This window comes from Fistularia commersonii, chromosome 3 (genome assembly GCF_037954325.1).
Source record: "Fistularia commersonii isolate RoL2024-O1a breed Wild chromosome 3, RoL_Fcom_v1.0, whole genome shotgun sequence".
Classification (NCBI taxonomy): domain Eukaryota; kingdom Metazoa; phylum Chordata; class Actinopteri; order Syngnathiformes; family Fistulariidae; genus Fistularia; species Fistularia commersonii.
Window position 1 is genome coordinate 21,472,179 of NC_141286.1, and position 15,936 is coordinate 21,488,114.

The 15,936-nt window shown below is 47.0% G+C and overlaps 1 protein-coding gene across 5 annotated transcripts in view; it reads right to left on the reverse strand.

The window, feature by feature from the left end:
- The window catches only part of myo9aa (myosin IXAa), a 70,763-nt gene that overhangs the window by 34,729 nt on the left and 20,098 nt on the right, over nt 1-15,936 (reverse strand). For all 5 annotated transcript variants that reach the window (XM_086144132.1, XM_086144131.1, XM_086144130.1 and 2 more), the window contains exons 2-10: nt 12,380-12,474; nt 12,184-12,246; nt 10,778-10,877; nt 8,579-8,632; nt 4,908-5,005; nt 4,630-4,756; nt 3,995-4,084; nt 611-727; nt 361-495 (exon numbers count right to left, since the gene is read on the reverse strand). In XM_086144132.1, coding sequence (XP_086000258.1) covers nt 361-495; nt 611-727; nt 3,995-4,084; nt 4,630-4,756; nt 4,908-5,005; nt 8,579-8,632; nt 10,778-10,877; nt 12,184-12,246; nt 12,380-12,474 — 879 coding nt within the window. The remainder of the gene's footprint in view (nt 1-360; nt 496-610; nt 728-3,994; nt 4,085-4,629; nt 4,757-4,907; nt 5,006-8,578; nt 8,633-10,777; nt 10,878-12,183; nt 12,247-12,379; nt 12,475-15,936) is intronic.

Genomic DNA, 15,936 nt, shown 5'->3' on the forward strand with positions numbered 1-15,936 from the left:
TTGGCATCTCCATTACAACACTTTTTATTTATCAAGTATTCTCTGTAAATGTGTGTATTCATCATTAGCAGGATTGTTGTTGTAATACCCCACTTTAGCCACAAGGGGGAGGCGCCTCTACATTTGGAATCTGTATCTTTCATTCCTACGATTTCATCCAAGCCGGTGCCGTAAACACCAGCAAGTTGTGTAACATTTGTAAGGCAGTTTTGTTCATACTTCATTTTTAACTATGGTGATTTGATGTTAAATGTAGCTGCTCGGCTCGAAAGGAATCGCAACCCCTGTATTTTGAAAATCGAAGGTGTTTCCTGTTTGGCTGAGCTAACGCAAGACATCCAAAGAATTCAAAGGTCGGACCTGCTCGAGCTTGAAGATGTGCTGGTTGAAGTAGTGCTGCAGACGCTCGTTGGCAAAATTGATGCAAAACTGCTCGAAGCTGTTGCTCTCGTAGTCCTCGAAGCCGAAAATATCCAGTACGCCGATGGACAAGATCTGCGGACGGCAAGAGTCGTGAAACTCATCGAAGACCTTGGAACATCTTGACTGTTACTGGAAAACGAAACAAAAAACAAAACAACAACATCCGTGAGGGTCAAGACGCCCCGACCTTGGTGGGCTCCTCCAGGTCCTTGATGTTGAGGAGAGCGTGGTTGATCCGAAAGACGATCCAGTCAAACAGGGCGCTGTACAGTGACTTTGCCATGGAGTCCCGTACTGTGCCGGCCTAGAAGTACACATATATAGTTGTTAGAGACACTAGCAGACCACGCTATTTTCCACTATTACTACAACTACTACGACCACTTATTGGTGGTCAACTTCTTTTTATGGTCTCGGGCTACTCTGAGTCATTCATTAAAGTGATCCGGTTCACTTGTTATTGCCCACTCCACCCCATAAAAAACATGGGGAAGGGGCTCCCGGAGTGATACAGGCCTGAAGTAGCCTACAAGCATGTTTGTTTGTTGCCGAACAATGATAGTGATGATCCAATAGTTTTCTGATGTTTCGTACGCAGTAAAATACGCTGCATTGCTAGCCTAGGAATAATAACGAACAGCAGTGCATTGTTTGTTGCATTATTTTTCTCAATATTTAGATTCCCCGGCAGGAGCGGTCAGCGAACCGAATCATCAAAGTCCACTGTGTTTCTGCTGAATCAGCTGACTCGGGTAAGTGAACCAATTCAACCGATTCATTTGAATCCATTAACTCGAGTTAGCTAACTCGATTCAGCCCGTTCATCTGAGTCCGCAGTGTTTCTGGTGAGTGCGCTAACCTGGGTAAGTGACCCGATTCATCCGATTCATCTGAATTTCCTAATTCAAATCAGTGAACCAATTCATCTGATACCGCAAAATCTCTCTGCGAACTGATTCACACGAATCATCTGAGTCTGCGAGGTTTCCTTTGTGTCTGCTAACACGAGTCAGTAAACCGATTAAAACAAAATAACCCGAGTCTACTGTTTCCGTGCGTCGGCTAATTTGCCTCACATACTTAGCAGCGGAAGGACTCTACTCCTGATTCAGTGCAAAGATAGCGAATCATTAAACCATGCGATTCAGGGAAGTGATTGCAACTGTTATCTTATCAAGTAGTCTGCTTACAAGATCACACAAACGCGGCGCTGAATGTACGAACGGCGCACGCAGGAAAACAATACTGCTGAAATCGTCTTAACGTTTATGTCATAACTGTTGCAATGAGTTATGTTTTTAAATAAGGGCGAAAACATAACCTCTCTTCTTTCAAAATAATGTTATGAGCCAAGCTAAAGCTCATCACATGAGCTCATCATGTCTGCAAGTGAAGAAACGTAGAACCAAAAGGGAAATATGAGCCCTGGATAATCGCAGTAGAAGCAATTTTCAAACTATTGCCGTATTATATCAAATTAATCGCAATCACAATACACTCGCTTTAAATAGGTGGACAAATAATCCACTTTCTGTGTCAATGTTATTGTTTTTTCAGAGATCCTCCGATAGGCGCTTCCTCACTCGAGTCGTTGAGCAAGGAGGTTCAAACATCCGCTGGAAAGATTTGACCCAGCGGCAGGAAAGGTGAGTCCTGTTCTTCAAAAGGTAAATAAACGTCTTGAAGGGACCTCGGATCTTCCCCCGCCTCGGTTGAATACACCGCCGGGAGGTGGGTGGGTGGTGGGGGTCATTTAACACTGGAGAACAACCCTTTTCACTCCAAAAGGGAAGATAAATAAAACTCATCTCGGAGGTTTTGAAGGAGGCGCGTCGAGCCAATGGCCGATAAGACTGTTGTGACACTTGCTGGGCCGCGTTCCCTCGGAGACCACCCACCGCGCAACGAAAATAATCACTGTTCGGTCACGGGACACGGCAAAAATAATCGAGGAGCTCATTCCATTTCGACAATGAGAATAAAGGCGGATTTTTATTTATTTCGTCAAGGACATACTGCATGTTGCATTTTTTTTTTTTTTTTAAGGGAATTGTAGTTTATTGGCTAAAACTACATCCCCCTTCTTATCCGTTTGTTTTCCCGGGGAGAATCGCGGCAGGATTGAAAATGCCCTCCCCCTTACTGCGACGCTCTCTAAACACCCCCCGGAGGAGCGCGTTGTTTGTTCGCCATCGCGCCGCGGCCCTGCGTGCACGTCTGCTCATGTGTGGCCGCGAGCTGGAGGCAACTGGGGGAGGGGGATCGGAGAGACATCCGGCGCGAGGGCGCACACTGTCCTGTAAACAGCGGCCGGGTCAGACGGGATGAGCTGCGAGGGGTAGGCGGCGTTCTGCCGGGCGCGCCGCTGAGCACAAGTTACACTCGGTGGTGCGGGAGCTACGCACTTATGCTTCTTTGAGGGGAAACAAAAAAAAACAATACCGGGAGTGAAGGCAACTGTTGAAACCCGAACCTGGGAGCTGGGGGGAAGGAATTGTTGATCTTTTGATATATCAAGTAAATCGTCTCTGAGTTGACACAAGACCTCTACAGATGAATAAAAAGAAAAGTTCCAGTATCGAACTCCAATACCCACAGTAGATTACTGCTAATTACATAGGTACACGTTATCAATAAGTTGGGTGATCCCAATCATGGCACAAACGCTGGGTTGCTTTTCGCTCCCCTGTGAGTGCAGTGGACAGCCAGATGCTAAAGTCCCGCTAACTTGCTTTGCACAGCTAACGGTATCAGCCAATGATACTGATAATTTTGCCAAATTGTTTGCCAAATTGGCCACTTCAAAGTCATGAATGGGCATGATAAGCCTCTGTGGCACTCAAGGAACTTTTTTGCAGAAAATTTCAGGAACTGGGCCGTTTCCTTCGTGCATTCGGACAGCAGAGGAACCAGGAATGTGGACCTCAGGTCCACGTACCCTATTCCAAGGTGGGTTCTTTTTACGGTAACATGGGAACTCAGAGATGCTTGATGGAAGCCGCCCATGATCGGGTATTTCTTGCAAACTCATGAGCGCTATTGTTAAAAACTATTGCAGTCACAGATCAGCTGGTTTCTTGTGACAAAATGGACAGAAGCAGCGTCAAATGGACCGACAAAGACGTCTAAACTCACTGGTCCACAGAGGGGTTTCCAGGGCTTGAAGTGGAACATAAATATTCTGGCCAAAATAAGACCAGTTAGCTAGTGATGCAGGCAGAAAATCTGATAGTCCATGGTTATTTTTCCCGCCATGCAGAACACGAATGCTGTGGCAACTTGGCTCTCCGTGTTTTCCATATCGTCTTCCTCTTCTTCTTCTTTGTTTATCGAGTGGGGCGCTAAAGGTCAACGTTTTCACACCGGTCTCGACTCTGTAACCTTTACTGACTGCGAGAATGCTAAAACTAAGCTAATGCAAATTTTATGCTAATGCTAAAAGTTTCCCCTGGACGAGGGTAGTTTGTGAAACAAAATTGGGCGCTGGACGAGCTACACGCTTGGAACTTTTCTGTCTGAAAGCGGCTATTTTTTTGTTCCTGTAAAAAGCTCGACGCTGCCGAAATCTCACCTCGGCCAGCTTGTAGGGAACGATCAGCCGCTCTCCCACCGTCACCGTCTTCCGTGTTGTCAGAGCTTCGAAGAGCATCTCTTCTTTGACCTAAACGGGAAGCAGGAATTGTGTTAGAGACGCATCTACATTTTCTGCCTCGATTCGGACGCGATGAGTGGAAATGCGTCAGTTACGGTCCCGGCTGTTTTTTTTTTTTTTTTTTTTTTTTTTTTTTTCTCACCAAACCACGACAGGAGACGTCAGCGAGTAAAAATACGACCTCCGCCTCGACTCGGGTAATTATCTCGTGCCTGAATCTGCCCTGCGAGGATATTGCTCCGCTGTCACCGAGCGTTAACCTCCGCGGCGAGTTAGATAAACATTCGGGCCCCCTTGCGAATTTTATTAAACGCTACAGGCTCCCAGGAAATTAAACCAAACCCGACTTGGGAGCGAGAAAAGCGGTACGTGACAGAAGCGTTGCTGTCGTCAGCACACGTGTGCGCACACACACACAAAAACACACACATCCAGACGGGGCCATTGCAGACAAATATTAGCCTTCGTTAGCAGCCATGTAGCTTACTTAGCTAGCATAATTCTGTATTTATAGTCCACCCCCGACTTGATAAAAGCACGGTATCTCGTCGTACCTCCAGGAGTTCGGAGACGATGGGCAACACCTCGGGGTTGCAGATGTCGATGGAATCGTCCCGGTACGTCTTCCTCTTGTAGCGGATGTTGCCCAGGTGCAGGATGGCGGAGAGCAGGGAGAAAATCCTGAAAAAACGCATGCATCAAATCCCCATTCTGGATTGTCCTGTAGCATCCTGTGGTAACCTTACTGCTTAATAACATGGTAGTAGACACACGCATGACACTAAGTATCCAAGTATCTTGCGCAATAAACCGGGCCCTCGGTTTCACTCACTGCCTGCAGGTGGCGGGCAGGAAGCCCACCATCTCCATCCCCAGCTGAAGCCTCTCAAAGTCATGCTTCAGGTCCTCTCCTTCGACCGTGAAGCAGTCCTGCAAAGAGAAAAAAAGGGGAAAGATGGTGCCGTTGGTGAGCGTCGGGGGGGAAAAACAGAAAGTGATAGTAGAGGACGGAGTTGGGGGGTCGGGGGTGGTCCAGGTTTCAAGTACAGGAGGAGGTCCAGGTGAGGGGAAGCTTCCATCACATACCAACTTTAAGCCCTTCTTTGCTGCGCTGTTTGTGAAGTATCGGAGGTACATTTCCATACAAGTCATACAAGTCCGGGTCCGGTGATTTTTATTGCAAATACCGCAGTATTTGAGGGTGAATCGAAGGGCTAATTCATGCAAAGTAAGCGTTTACTGTGCGGTACTGCGGCCAAACTGGACTGAGAGCAGACCAGGAAATACTTCAAATCTCAGTTGTCAGTGCGAGAGAAATACACTTCAGTATTAGTACTCGTATTAAAATACGGGCTCGTTCTTCGCCGGCCTCCATGTTTACGACAAATACCGCCCCGATCCCCGTCTCCTCTACCCCCCACCCCCCTTCCGAGGCAGAAAAAAAAACCTTCACGGTGACCCGCTTGTGACTCCGGTGTCGCGTTTCCAGAGTGGGAAGCGTTTTGTTAAATTTAGCCCGATTTGTTTTCAGTGAAAACAAACAGATGTGGGGCCTGAGTATAAATCAGGGGTTTTGAACGGGCGCCGAGGGGTATTTGGAATACCGTTAGCCCCGCGGCGAGACGGGACCGGTGACAAATATTAGAACACTTTTGACGGCTTTAACGGAAAAAAAAAAAAAGAAATCCACAAATCTGCTTTTTGCGGTCGCCGTGACGTCAGGCGGTCTTCCCCAAGCCTGGAAACTATCATTTGGACCAGGTCCCTGGCGGCGCACCCACGGGCGAATAAATCAAAGCACGACACACGCCGAGCAGGTAAATATACTAAGCGGTGAAAACTCCTTTCTCAAACACTGCAGGCGGGGCCCGAGGCGGCGTATCAGTGCAGAGCGGTGATTCGAAAGTTTTCTCCCTATCTAATCCTGACCTCGAAGAGACGGGTTCCTGGGACGGAGGCCATCTTGCTAAGATTTGTTGTGTCTTGAGTAGCGCGCGCACACGCTCCGACACTTGAAATGTAAATATCGGGCGGGTAAAATTAAGATGTAGAAATACGGTATTCACGTTGCATTAATGAACTTCTTAAACGGCGGCAAGCTCTCATGAACGGGTTTGTCAGCTGCGTTTGACAGGAGATAAGAAGCTAATGCAGCATCTGGAACTACAATAGTAGGTCCAAAAAATATAAAAAATATATATAAATAAAATATTTAAATTTTATTAATTTTTAAATATTTGTAATAGTGTTTAAATATTCAAAATAGATAAATATACATGATTAAAATATAAATAAATGTAAATATTTGAAATAAATAAAATACATAGAGTTGCACCAATTAGGGCTGCAACTAATAACTATTTCAACAGTCAAGGAGATTATGCGTTGTAAAAAAAGACATTTGCTCTTATTTTGTATTTACTGCAGCAATTAAATGTTTTTTTCTTTTCATAACAAAGTTTGTTCCACAAATGTTTCATTCAAATACTCCACAACTATTGCAGGGGCTGACAGAAAGTTTTTCTTTCCCTTAAACAAAAGGGAATTTTGTGCACAGCACCTGCAGCAGCCTGCAGTTTGTTATACAAAACGACGAAACACTCAAGAGTTGTGTTTGGCGATATATATAAATATATATATATATATATATATATATATATACATATATATATATATGTATATACACACAGGACTGTCTCAGAAAATTAGAATATTGTGATAAAGTTCTTTATCTTCTGTAATGCAATTAAAAAAACAAAAATTACTTTTCCATGATATTCTGATATTTTGAGATAGGATTTTTGAGTTTTCTTAAGATGTAACCCATAATCAGCAATATTAAAATAATAAAAGGCTTGCAATATTTCAGTTGATTTGTAATGAATCCAGAATGTATGACATTTTTGTTTCTGTAATTGCATTACAGAAGATAAAGAACTTTATCACAATATTCTAATTTTCTGAGACAGTTCTGTATATTCTTGCTGTGTCACAACTGAAACATTCCCCAAAACTAATCAAATTTGGTAAAAGTAAGACATCTCGCTCTTAGCTATATTCAACTGCTTCGATGAATGAAACTTTGCATGGCACCTGTTGACGACTACTTTCATGTAATTTAGACTCATTTTGCCGTTGACAGTCAACTTGTCACTAAAAACCTGATTTATACACAGCTGATTTTCATCTTTGACCTTCCTTGGTTGCGTCGCCATATCTCCCATAAATTTATTAAGAGGGACAAAAACATCGTTTTGCGGTGCTATAAACTCTGTTTACGTTTATTGGTTGTACGCCTGTGCCTCATACGCTTTCTTATGTATGTGTTGATGGAAACTTTTTTACCCTTCATGATGGCTCCCAAACATAACAATTCTTGTCGAAATCGTCTCGTCTAGGCAACTGGACTTGGAATTCTTCACTTGAAGATGTTTCATCCCTCGTCCGAGAGGCTTCTTCAATTCTGAAGAAACGTTTTCAAGTGAAGAGAAGTCCAGTTGCCAAGACAAGAAGATTTCGACAAGAATGAACCTGGATAACTTAGAACCTCCAAAAACTCCTAACCCTAAGTTTCAATTTTTTTATTTTCACTGTACAATTTTTTAATGTCCTAGATTATTTTACCGCTGTGTCAGCTTCAGTTGGCGACAAAATGGCCACCAGCTCCGAGCTTAAGATCTCCATCTATGCCATAGCGTTCGGGAAAAAGCAAAATGTGCACATTAGTCACCTGACTCCAACTCGTTGTGATTTACTTCCATCCTTTTTCCGACATTGTCGCCACATGATTTTGACCCCGATTCAATTATTTTTGGCCAGGCCGGGTCAGACGGCGTTAAAAAGGCGACATCGGCATTCCTCCGAAGGCCTCACACCGAGTACAAGGCACGACGACTGGCGCTCGGGGTCAGACCCTCAGACTCGAGGTACCGAAATAGCGCCAAACCAACCGCTGAAAGAGTCAAAGGTCAAGTCTTTTATCAGCGGAAGGAGAACCGAGCGTCAAGTCCCGAAATTTGCGACCCGACTCCTCCGACTCGTCCCACGATTGCGTAAGCCGACCCCGGCTCTCTGCTGCTGCCGGCTCGAGCAGCTTAATACCCAATGTAACTGAGTTGCACGTATTCGCCCGTCTACCACGGGTCTCATCTTGAGCGCGAAGGAATTTACTATCGTTACTCGAAAACACCAAGCGTGATAAAAAAAAAAAAAAAAATTATAAAAAAGGCCGCATGGGCCGTGGCGCAGGCGGCTACGGCGGCCAGGATATGACCAGACATACCAGCAAGGCGCAACGGGGAAAACAAACAGAGCTAAAATAAACAGGCGCTCAAACCCAGCCAGGAAATATCCAAAATGTAAGAAAATATGCACGGGGACAGCGGGTCGGGGAGGGGGGCATGCAGGGGGGACGGGGGTGTGACTTGCAAAAAGAGGGCGGCTTGGAGTGTCAGAGGCTTCTCACACACACACACACACACACACACACACACAGATACTGACCGGTTCACTCTCATAGTAACTGTCCCAGTGCAGGCGATGGGTTTTCTTTGTCATCTGGAAATGTTAAGGCAGAGTTAGTGGGTTGGGCCAAGTTAGGGTTAGACAGAGGCATTCCAATGAGACTCACACACACACACACACTCTGTATTATCACCCCCCCCCCCACACGCACGCACATGGATGGACGGACGGCCACACAAACAGGTGTGTGTGCCGCCGAAAGCGAACGGACGGACATGCTGTTAAATACGATGGAAGACACAAATGTGAAAGCGTGAAGAGACGGATTAGCCAGAGCAGCGAACGCACCGCTCTGCCAGGAGTTAGGAGTTTGTTAATGTGCAGATCCTTGAAGGCACCACAGTGTGTTTCTCAACCGAGCTGCTGCGCCCGCCTCCGTTGAAAACCTACCTCTGCATCCCCGTCTCTGGCGCCGCCATACTTACACTCCATCCATAAATCTCTCTGGACCTCCTACCTCAGCATCCTTCCACCTGGATCTTCACTAACCCTCTAAGTCCAAACCATCTCAGTCTGAAGGACTCACTCCTGATCCTCCTCACCCCGAAAGACTACCACTGCTGCCTCCTGTCTTTCCCTCAAAAGTCTCCACCTTCTTTAGCTCTTCCTCCATTTGGCTCCATCACACACATGTATTCAGTCTCGCTGCAGCTGACCTTCGTTCCTCTCCTCTCCTTGCAACCCTCCGCCTCTCTACGCTTCCCTCCACCTGCTCCCCGGCTCTCGCCGCAGATTGCGACGTCATCTGCGAACGCCGTAGTCCGCGGAGATCCCCGTCTGACCTCGTCCGTCGGTCACCATAGCGACCGAAACGGGGCTCAGAGCCGATCCCCCGATGCGTTCCCGCCTCCGCCGTCACGCCGCAAAAACGAAAATATAGTTTTAGCCAATGAGGATGAGCGGGGACCGGAGAATTTCACATTGCGAAGATCGACCCGAAACATCTGCAAGAAGACTTTGCGCCGAACCATCTAGATATCTCTCTTTTTTTTTTTTTCTCTCCAAAAGCAGGAAACAAAATGGACGACACGGAACGCGGTCCGCCGCCTACAGAGGCCGGAACACATGTGCTGCCGCGAGAGATCTGCAGATGTGGTTTCACAACAGGGGGAGAAACGCGGAGTGTGATGCTCATCTGCGTCGCGTTCGGTAGGCATGTAAACAAGCCGTCTAGATATTTTCGGCGGGGTGTGTTGGGGGTCGGGGGTTGTGAAATCCACGCGAACGCGCCGGCTGATGCAAGAGTGCGGACATTTGCTCTGCGGCGTTGGATGCGTAACGTGGAAGACAAAAAAAAAAAATGGGACGCCAGGAAAGACGGGGTGAACGTGGGGGGAGATGAGTGGAAGAATGTGTGAATCAATTTCTGCGTGTGTGTGTGTGTGTGTGTGTGTGCAGTTGGGTGATGAGGAGGAATGAGAGGAATTCCGCGCTCCTCTCAGTGTAGGCGTAAAGATTTTGGCGGGGGGAGCAGGTCACTGGTTTTTCATGGCGCGGCTGTCAAAGCTCAGAGGCATAGACGTTTTACACAACATCCACATTCCGCTTTGTGTGTGTGTGTGTGTGTGTGTGTGTGTGTGTGTCTGAGCCCTTGCAGCGGCTTACAGACATGGCTTTGTGAAACCTGTTTTCCTTGTGAACGCCGCAGTCCGGACAGATGAGGGACGAATGCCATTTTATATCACCGTCATTCACTGGCGGTGCGTTTGTCAATGGCTCTTTGTGTGTGTGTGTGTGTGTGTATGTGTGTGTGAGTTGACATGTACAAGGCATGAAGTGTATGCTCCCGACCCACACGCGCACGCATGCACGCGTGTCCACCCTTGCATTTTTGAACAGGCATCGGACCAATGCAAACATCCAAACGGTGAACTTCGAGACGTCATTTAGATTGACAGGTTGTGTGTGTGTGTGTGTGTGTTGGAGAAACATAGTGCTGAAAGACACTAGTGGAGGAATGTGTTTTCATTGTGTCCCGGTGTCTGTTTGCAGACACTGAGGCACAGAAGTAACTGTAAAAGCCCGGTCCGCCCCCTCCTCCCCTTCCCAGGAAGTACAAACACACAACCTCTCCGGAGGACACATCCCAGCCCTCGCCGCGAAAACACAAGGACGGTGTCCGCCACCCTCGAAAAAGCCACGCTTTTTTTTTTTAGTCCTGGGCGGCGGGGGTCCCACCTGACTGAGGTAATGGTATTCTTCGGGCTTCTTGAGGTGAAAGGCTGTCCTCTCGTCTTCGCTCGCTCCTGCCAGCAGGTAATAAAACACGTGGTAGTTGCTAGAAAAAAAAGAGAGAAATAAAAATCAGATTTTCAGCCATGGTTACAGCAGACATTGTTTTTAGCATTAGTGCATTATTTATCACGCAGCGGGCGTGTCAACAAATCAGGAGGTTATTGTTAACGTGAAACATATAGCATGTGTACAGGCAAACACTTCAGCGCCGTCGTATTCTAATGAGATAGCAGGATGCTACTGACTTAGTCTCAAGGCCTGGGAAATAATATAAGGTCGTTTCTTTGGGTGTTTTTGCATTTTGTCAACAGACGATGAACATAAGTTCAACATTTTCGAATCGTCCATCCGCAAACTGTCCAGGAAAGTAGAGAATAACGCTGGAAATGAATGCGGAGGGTTTAATGTTGAGCATAAACAAACCCCCAAGGTCAGTCCCAGACTGGAACTGCAAGAATACATGAGCAGAATAAAAAAAAAATTTTAAAAATTGAAAAAAAAAAAGGTAAAAAACAGTTTCATTTTGGGTGTGTGGTCTCGTGTGCATCTGGCGACGGCGTTAAAAAAAAAAAAAAAAAAAAAAAAAAAAGGTAAGAGGTCAACAGAACGCGCAGACGGCGTGAAACTAAAGTGCTCTTAGGGAAAAAAAGAAAAAGAAAAAAGAAACACGTACAGTTTATGAGTCTGGAGTCAGCAATCCATCTCAATAAAAGGGGGGGCCCCGCTGCGAGACCCCCGCGGCGAGGTTAACCCTCGCCGTACCATCCAGACAGAGGGCCACATTAGTGTCGGCCTCACTCAGGGCTCCTCCGGCTTGACGGCTACGATGTTAGCTTTCCCCCCGCGACAGGCTCTACGAATTTAAATTTCCCCAGACCCGCTTTGTTTTCTAGCCAAATTCAAGCTTTTTTTTTTTTTTTTTCCTCATTTGACGCGTGACTATATGGGATATAGGATATCGGGCGCCAACGTGCGAGACGTCTCGGGAACGACACAGCTGGATTTGCGGTTACCCACGGGCGCCGGATATCGCGGGCTCCCGAAAAAAAAAAAAAAAGGTAGCACGCTTTCCGCTTGCCGAAGATTCTCGCCGTGAAGGCAGAAATTTGGGAAAAGGGAACCTGACGAAACAGACTTGAATTTTATTGAAAATTCTTGCTATTTTCCCTTATGCAGGTTAACAGAAATGCCAATCGTGTTATTAAGTTGAGGACTAAAAGTGAATAAAATCAGTTTATTCTGATAATGAAGTGGACACAATTTGGGAAAAAAAAAAAAATGCACAGGCAGACGCACACACACACACACACACACACACACAAACACACAGAGGATATCTATTGACTGACCGCTCATTGTGCTCCTGGTAGACCAGCCTTGACTTCTCCAGGAGGTACTTCTCCACGTAAGCTCTGGAAAAAAACAAAACAAAACAAAGAAAAAAAAAAACAGTTGAAAGCGTGGCTTAAATTCATGCAGGTGCCACCATCGAAGCGATGGTCCGATGTGTGTGTGTGTGTGTGTGTGTGTGTGTGTGTGTCTTACCCTCTCACAGTGCCACTCTCCTGGTAGTTGACCTGAATGAACTTCCCGAAGCGACTTGAGTTGTTGTTGTGCGCCGTCTTAGCGTTCCCGAATGCCTTACAGGGGGGAAATATAAACAAACAAACAAAAAAAAAAAAGACAAGGATAAATAAATAATGCAACAAATAATGCGTTGAAGGTACGGCGGAAACGCTGGATGGCGCATATTCACGATACGGCTTTAACGTCTATTTAAAATCGGAGGACGAAGAATTGCCAGGCGGAGGATGACGGAGCTGAGATTCTGATGGAAAGAAAAAAAAAAAGAAGCTCCCCAGTGAGTAATGGGATCCATGTGGCCGTGTGGAACATGTGTAGCGGTTGCGCTTTAATAAGACGCTTCAGAATTTCCCCCCGCGGCTCTGTTTATGTTGTATGGCTGCCTGCAGGGGAAGTAGTTTTTCGCCCTATATAAACCCTGCAGTTATTTGTAGCTTTGCCACAAGTAAACAAATTCCTCGGAGTGACTCGGCGCTGCCCCGAGCCCTGAGCCCCCCGCGCCTGCGGAATGGGAAAACACCCCTCCCGTGAACCCACCCTTCTGCGGCGGTGGCGGCGGCGGCGCCCTGCGCTACGCGGGGCCTTGCTAGCGCGCCGGCAGGATGAGTTCCCCCGGAGTCGTCAAGGTCTTCGGACATTCTTCCAGCTGCAAGTTGGTTGCTCCGAAAAGGGTCAGTGGCTGTTTCCTCTCCTCAGCTCGGCGTGTGACGGGCCACCGATAACACGCAGCCAAGACATCTACTCAGCTCAGGGTAATGAGAAAACTATCACATCGGTGATAGGCTTTTTATAAAAGCATCAATCAGCAACGGGCTCTTCGGTGTCTAAATATTAACTTGCGCGCTGAAGATGACGGGGCCAGGTAGCCTCTGCTACGGCGCGGGAAGTCGGGTTCACGCGAAATCAACCCGTGGGTCTCGAGACACGGCGAGTTGTGCTGAAAGAGGAGCCGTTATCCCGCTCGTTTCGCCGGCACGCCCGTGAACCAGCTAACCTGTCTGGCTCAGGAGCGGCGGGGTCAGACGGGGACAGTCTGCCATCCGCCTGGCATCTGCATGCAAGCGAGAGCTTCCTGAGCCGGGGCGGCCAATAAAAACCCGGCGTTGACACCGACGGACAAAACAACCGCGGGGCCGGCTCGAGGAACTCAGGGGTCAGACGCGTCTGATACCGGAGCGAGGAGAGAGGGGGGCTATTTCGCATTTCGTGTCGGGCCGGCAGGAAGCAGGATGTGGAACAACCAAAATACAGCGAGGGGATTTATGTTCAAGGTCTGCGCTCCTCCACCTGCTCTGTGTGGAGAAGACAAACACGGCGGGAAGGGAGGGAGGGGGGGGTTTGGAGGACGGCTTCACACGACCGTCTGCCTGCGCTTCTAAATACGGCTCTGCCTCGGCCGCGGCGCAACACGAATCTAAAATCCAAAAGCGGGACTCTGAAGGAAAACCCAGCTGTAAATGGAAAAAGAGGGAGTCGCTCACTGTGTCTGTAAAGGAAATAACATCAGAGGGATTGTTGATCCCTTTCTGATCATTTACAAGCCGATCTGAGGAAAATCGATGCCTCCATCGCATCAGAGCTGCAGAGGCTAGCTGGGGACAATGCCTGTGGCAAGTTAGTGATACTAGCCGTGGCTAGTTAAAATTCAATGTGTTACATCCTAGAAACGTGCCTCCCTGTCCAATAAATTAAATTTCACAACAGCTACATGTACAATATTTTTTCATACTCTTGTGCACTCCTTATCTTTCACTTGTTACTTAAGACACTTTATAGTTTATTTGTATTTCTTTTACTACCTTTTTCTCTCTTTACATTACATTACATTGCATTTGGCAGACGCTTTTATCCAAAGCGACTTACAATAGAGAACATAGGGACTGCAAATACACTTGCAAATACACGATGCACAGGAAATATAACAGTAAGCTTGGGTTAGTGAGGGTTTTTTTTTTTTGGACAGAGACACACAAACGTACACACACACACACACTGACTGCATAGCCTAACTTGCTGCCAACCTGATCTGGGGCATCAGCGCAGTAAAAAGTCCTGAAAGAGAAACGTTTTTACCTGTTTCTTGAAGGTCTTCTTTTTTTTTTTTACTGTTTATACAATTTTCTACTTTTATTTGTTATTGTTATATTTTTCTTGTAACTCTGGCACGACAATTTCCTTCAAAATAAATAAAGTTGTTCTTATTCTTATATTTTCAGTGAAGCCAGTTGGGTTACAAAAAAAAAAAACAAATCCCAAAACAATAAATAGTAAGCATTTTATGTCAACGAAATGTAAACAGTGCAAAGAAATGAAAATTGTGACTTTAGGTCATTTAATGGCAGTGGGCATGGCTAGTTAGGGCGACGGATGTGGCTAGCGAGGGGAACAAACCCGACCCGACGGTCGAAAACATTCGAATTTCTGTGCCGACTCGGGCAGGAAGTGTGTGACCGTTACCGACCAGACACGAGTTCCCGAGAGCCAATGAAAAAGAAGAGGTGGGAAACAGGAAGTAGCGTCGGGACACACAGACGACAGGAACGAGTGGGAATATCGAAACGTTGATGGAGGGTTTTAGAAAGTCTAACCGGACGACACCGATGGAGGAAATGACGGCGCAATCTACGCGGACGACCAGCTGTTTGTCGGCCATGTTTGTGAGGTCATCTTTTTCGGATCTCGCGGTGGATGTTTTATTCCTCGCTGGACACACTCCGAGATCCAAGCCGCAATCTTTTTTTTTTTTTTTCTCTTCGCTTCTATTTTTTTTTCTTTTTTCCCCAGAATAGCCTCCGACGAGACAAAAGACGCCGTGACCCGGACTGTTTGCGCAGACACGATTCGCGCCACTTGTGTTGCCGCGGCGGGTCAACAACATTATTCTTGGCGGCGGACCACACAGCGAGAGACGGGTGACAGACTTGAGATGGTGCCAGCGCCTTCTGGGGCGTAACGCGTCCGACTTCGGGTCAGAGCCGCTCGCGGGAGCACAGATGGAAAGGCTGGACACGGGGAGGGGAGGCGGGGAGACTCTTTTTCATGGAAAATATCCAATGAGGAGGCCAAAGGAGCATTAATTCTAATTTCAGCGTGCAGAACTGTGCGCAACAGTTATAAACAAAAGCCGGGTGCTGATTGGAGGACCGGACGTGCTGGATTTTGACTCGACGAAAGGATCCGACCCCTCGCAAATTCGTCGACCGCTTGTTGATGCAAATTAAATTTCCGCGCTGTGTCGTCTTTAAGGGGGTCGGCGGTCACGTGACGACGTGACTTCCAAAGGCGAACAGAGAAATACTTTGTCTGCATCTCGAACTGCCTCAAATCAAATGGGCCGTGAGAGAGAGAGAGAGAGAGAAAAAGCCCATTCTTCTGACTGACCGCCTGCAATTTTGTTTGGGGGGGGGGGGGGAGAAAGCGCCACCAGATTTTCAGCATTCTTTCACTGACGGTAGCTCTTCGGAGCAACTTACTCCCATGAGGATCAGCGCTGGGTCGGACAAGTATTTCTAATTTAC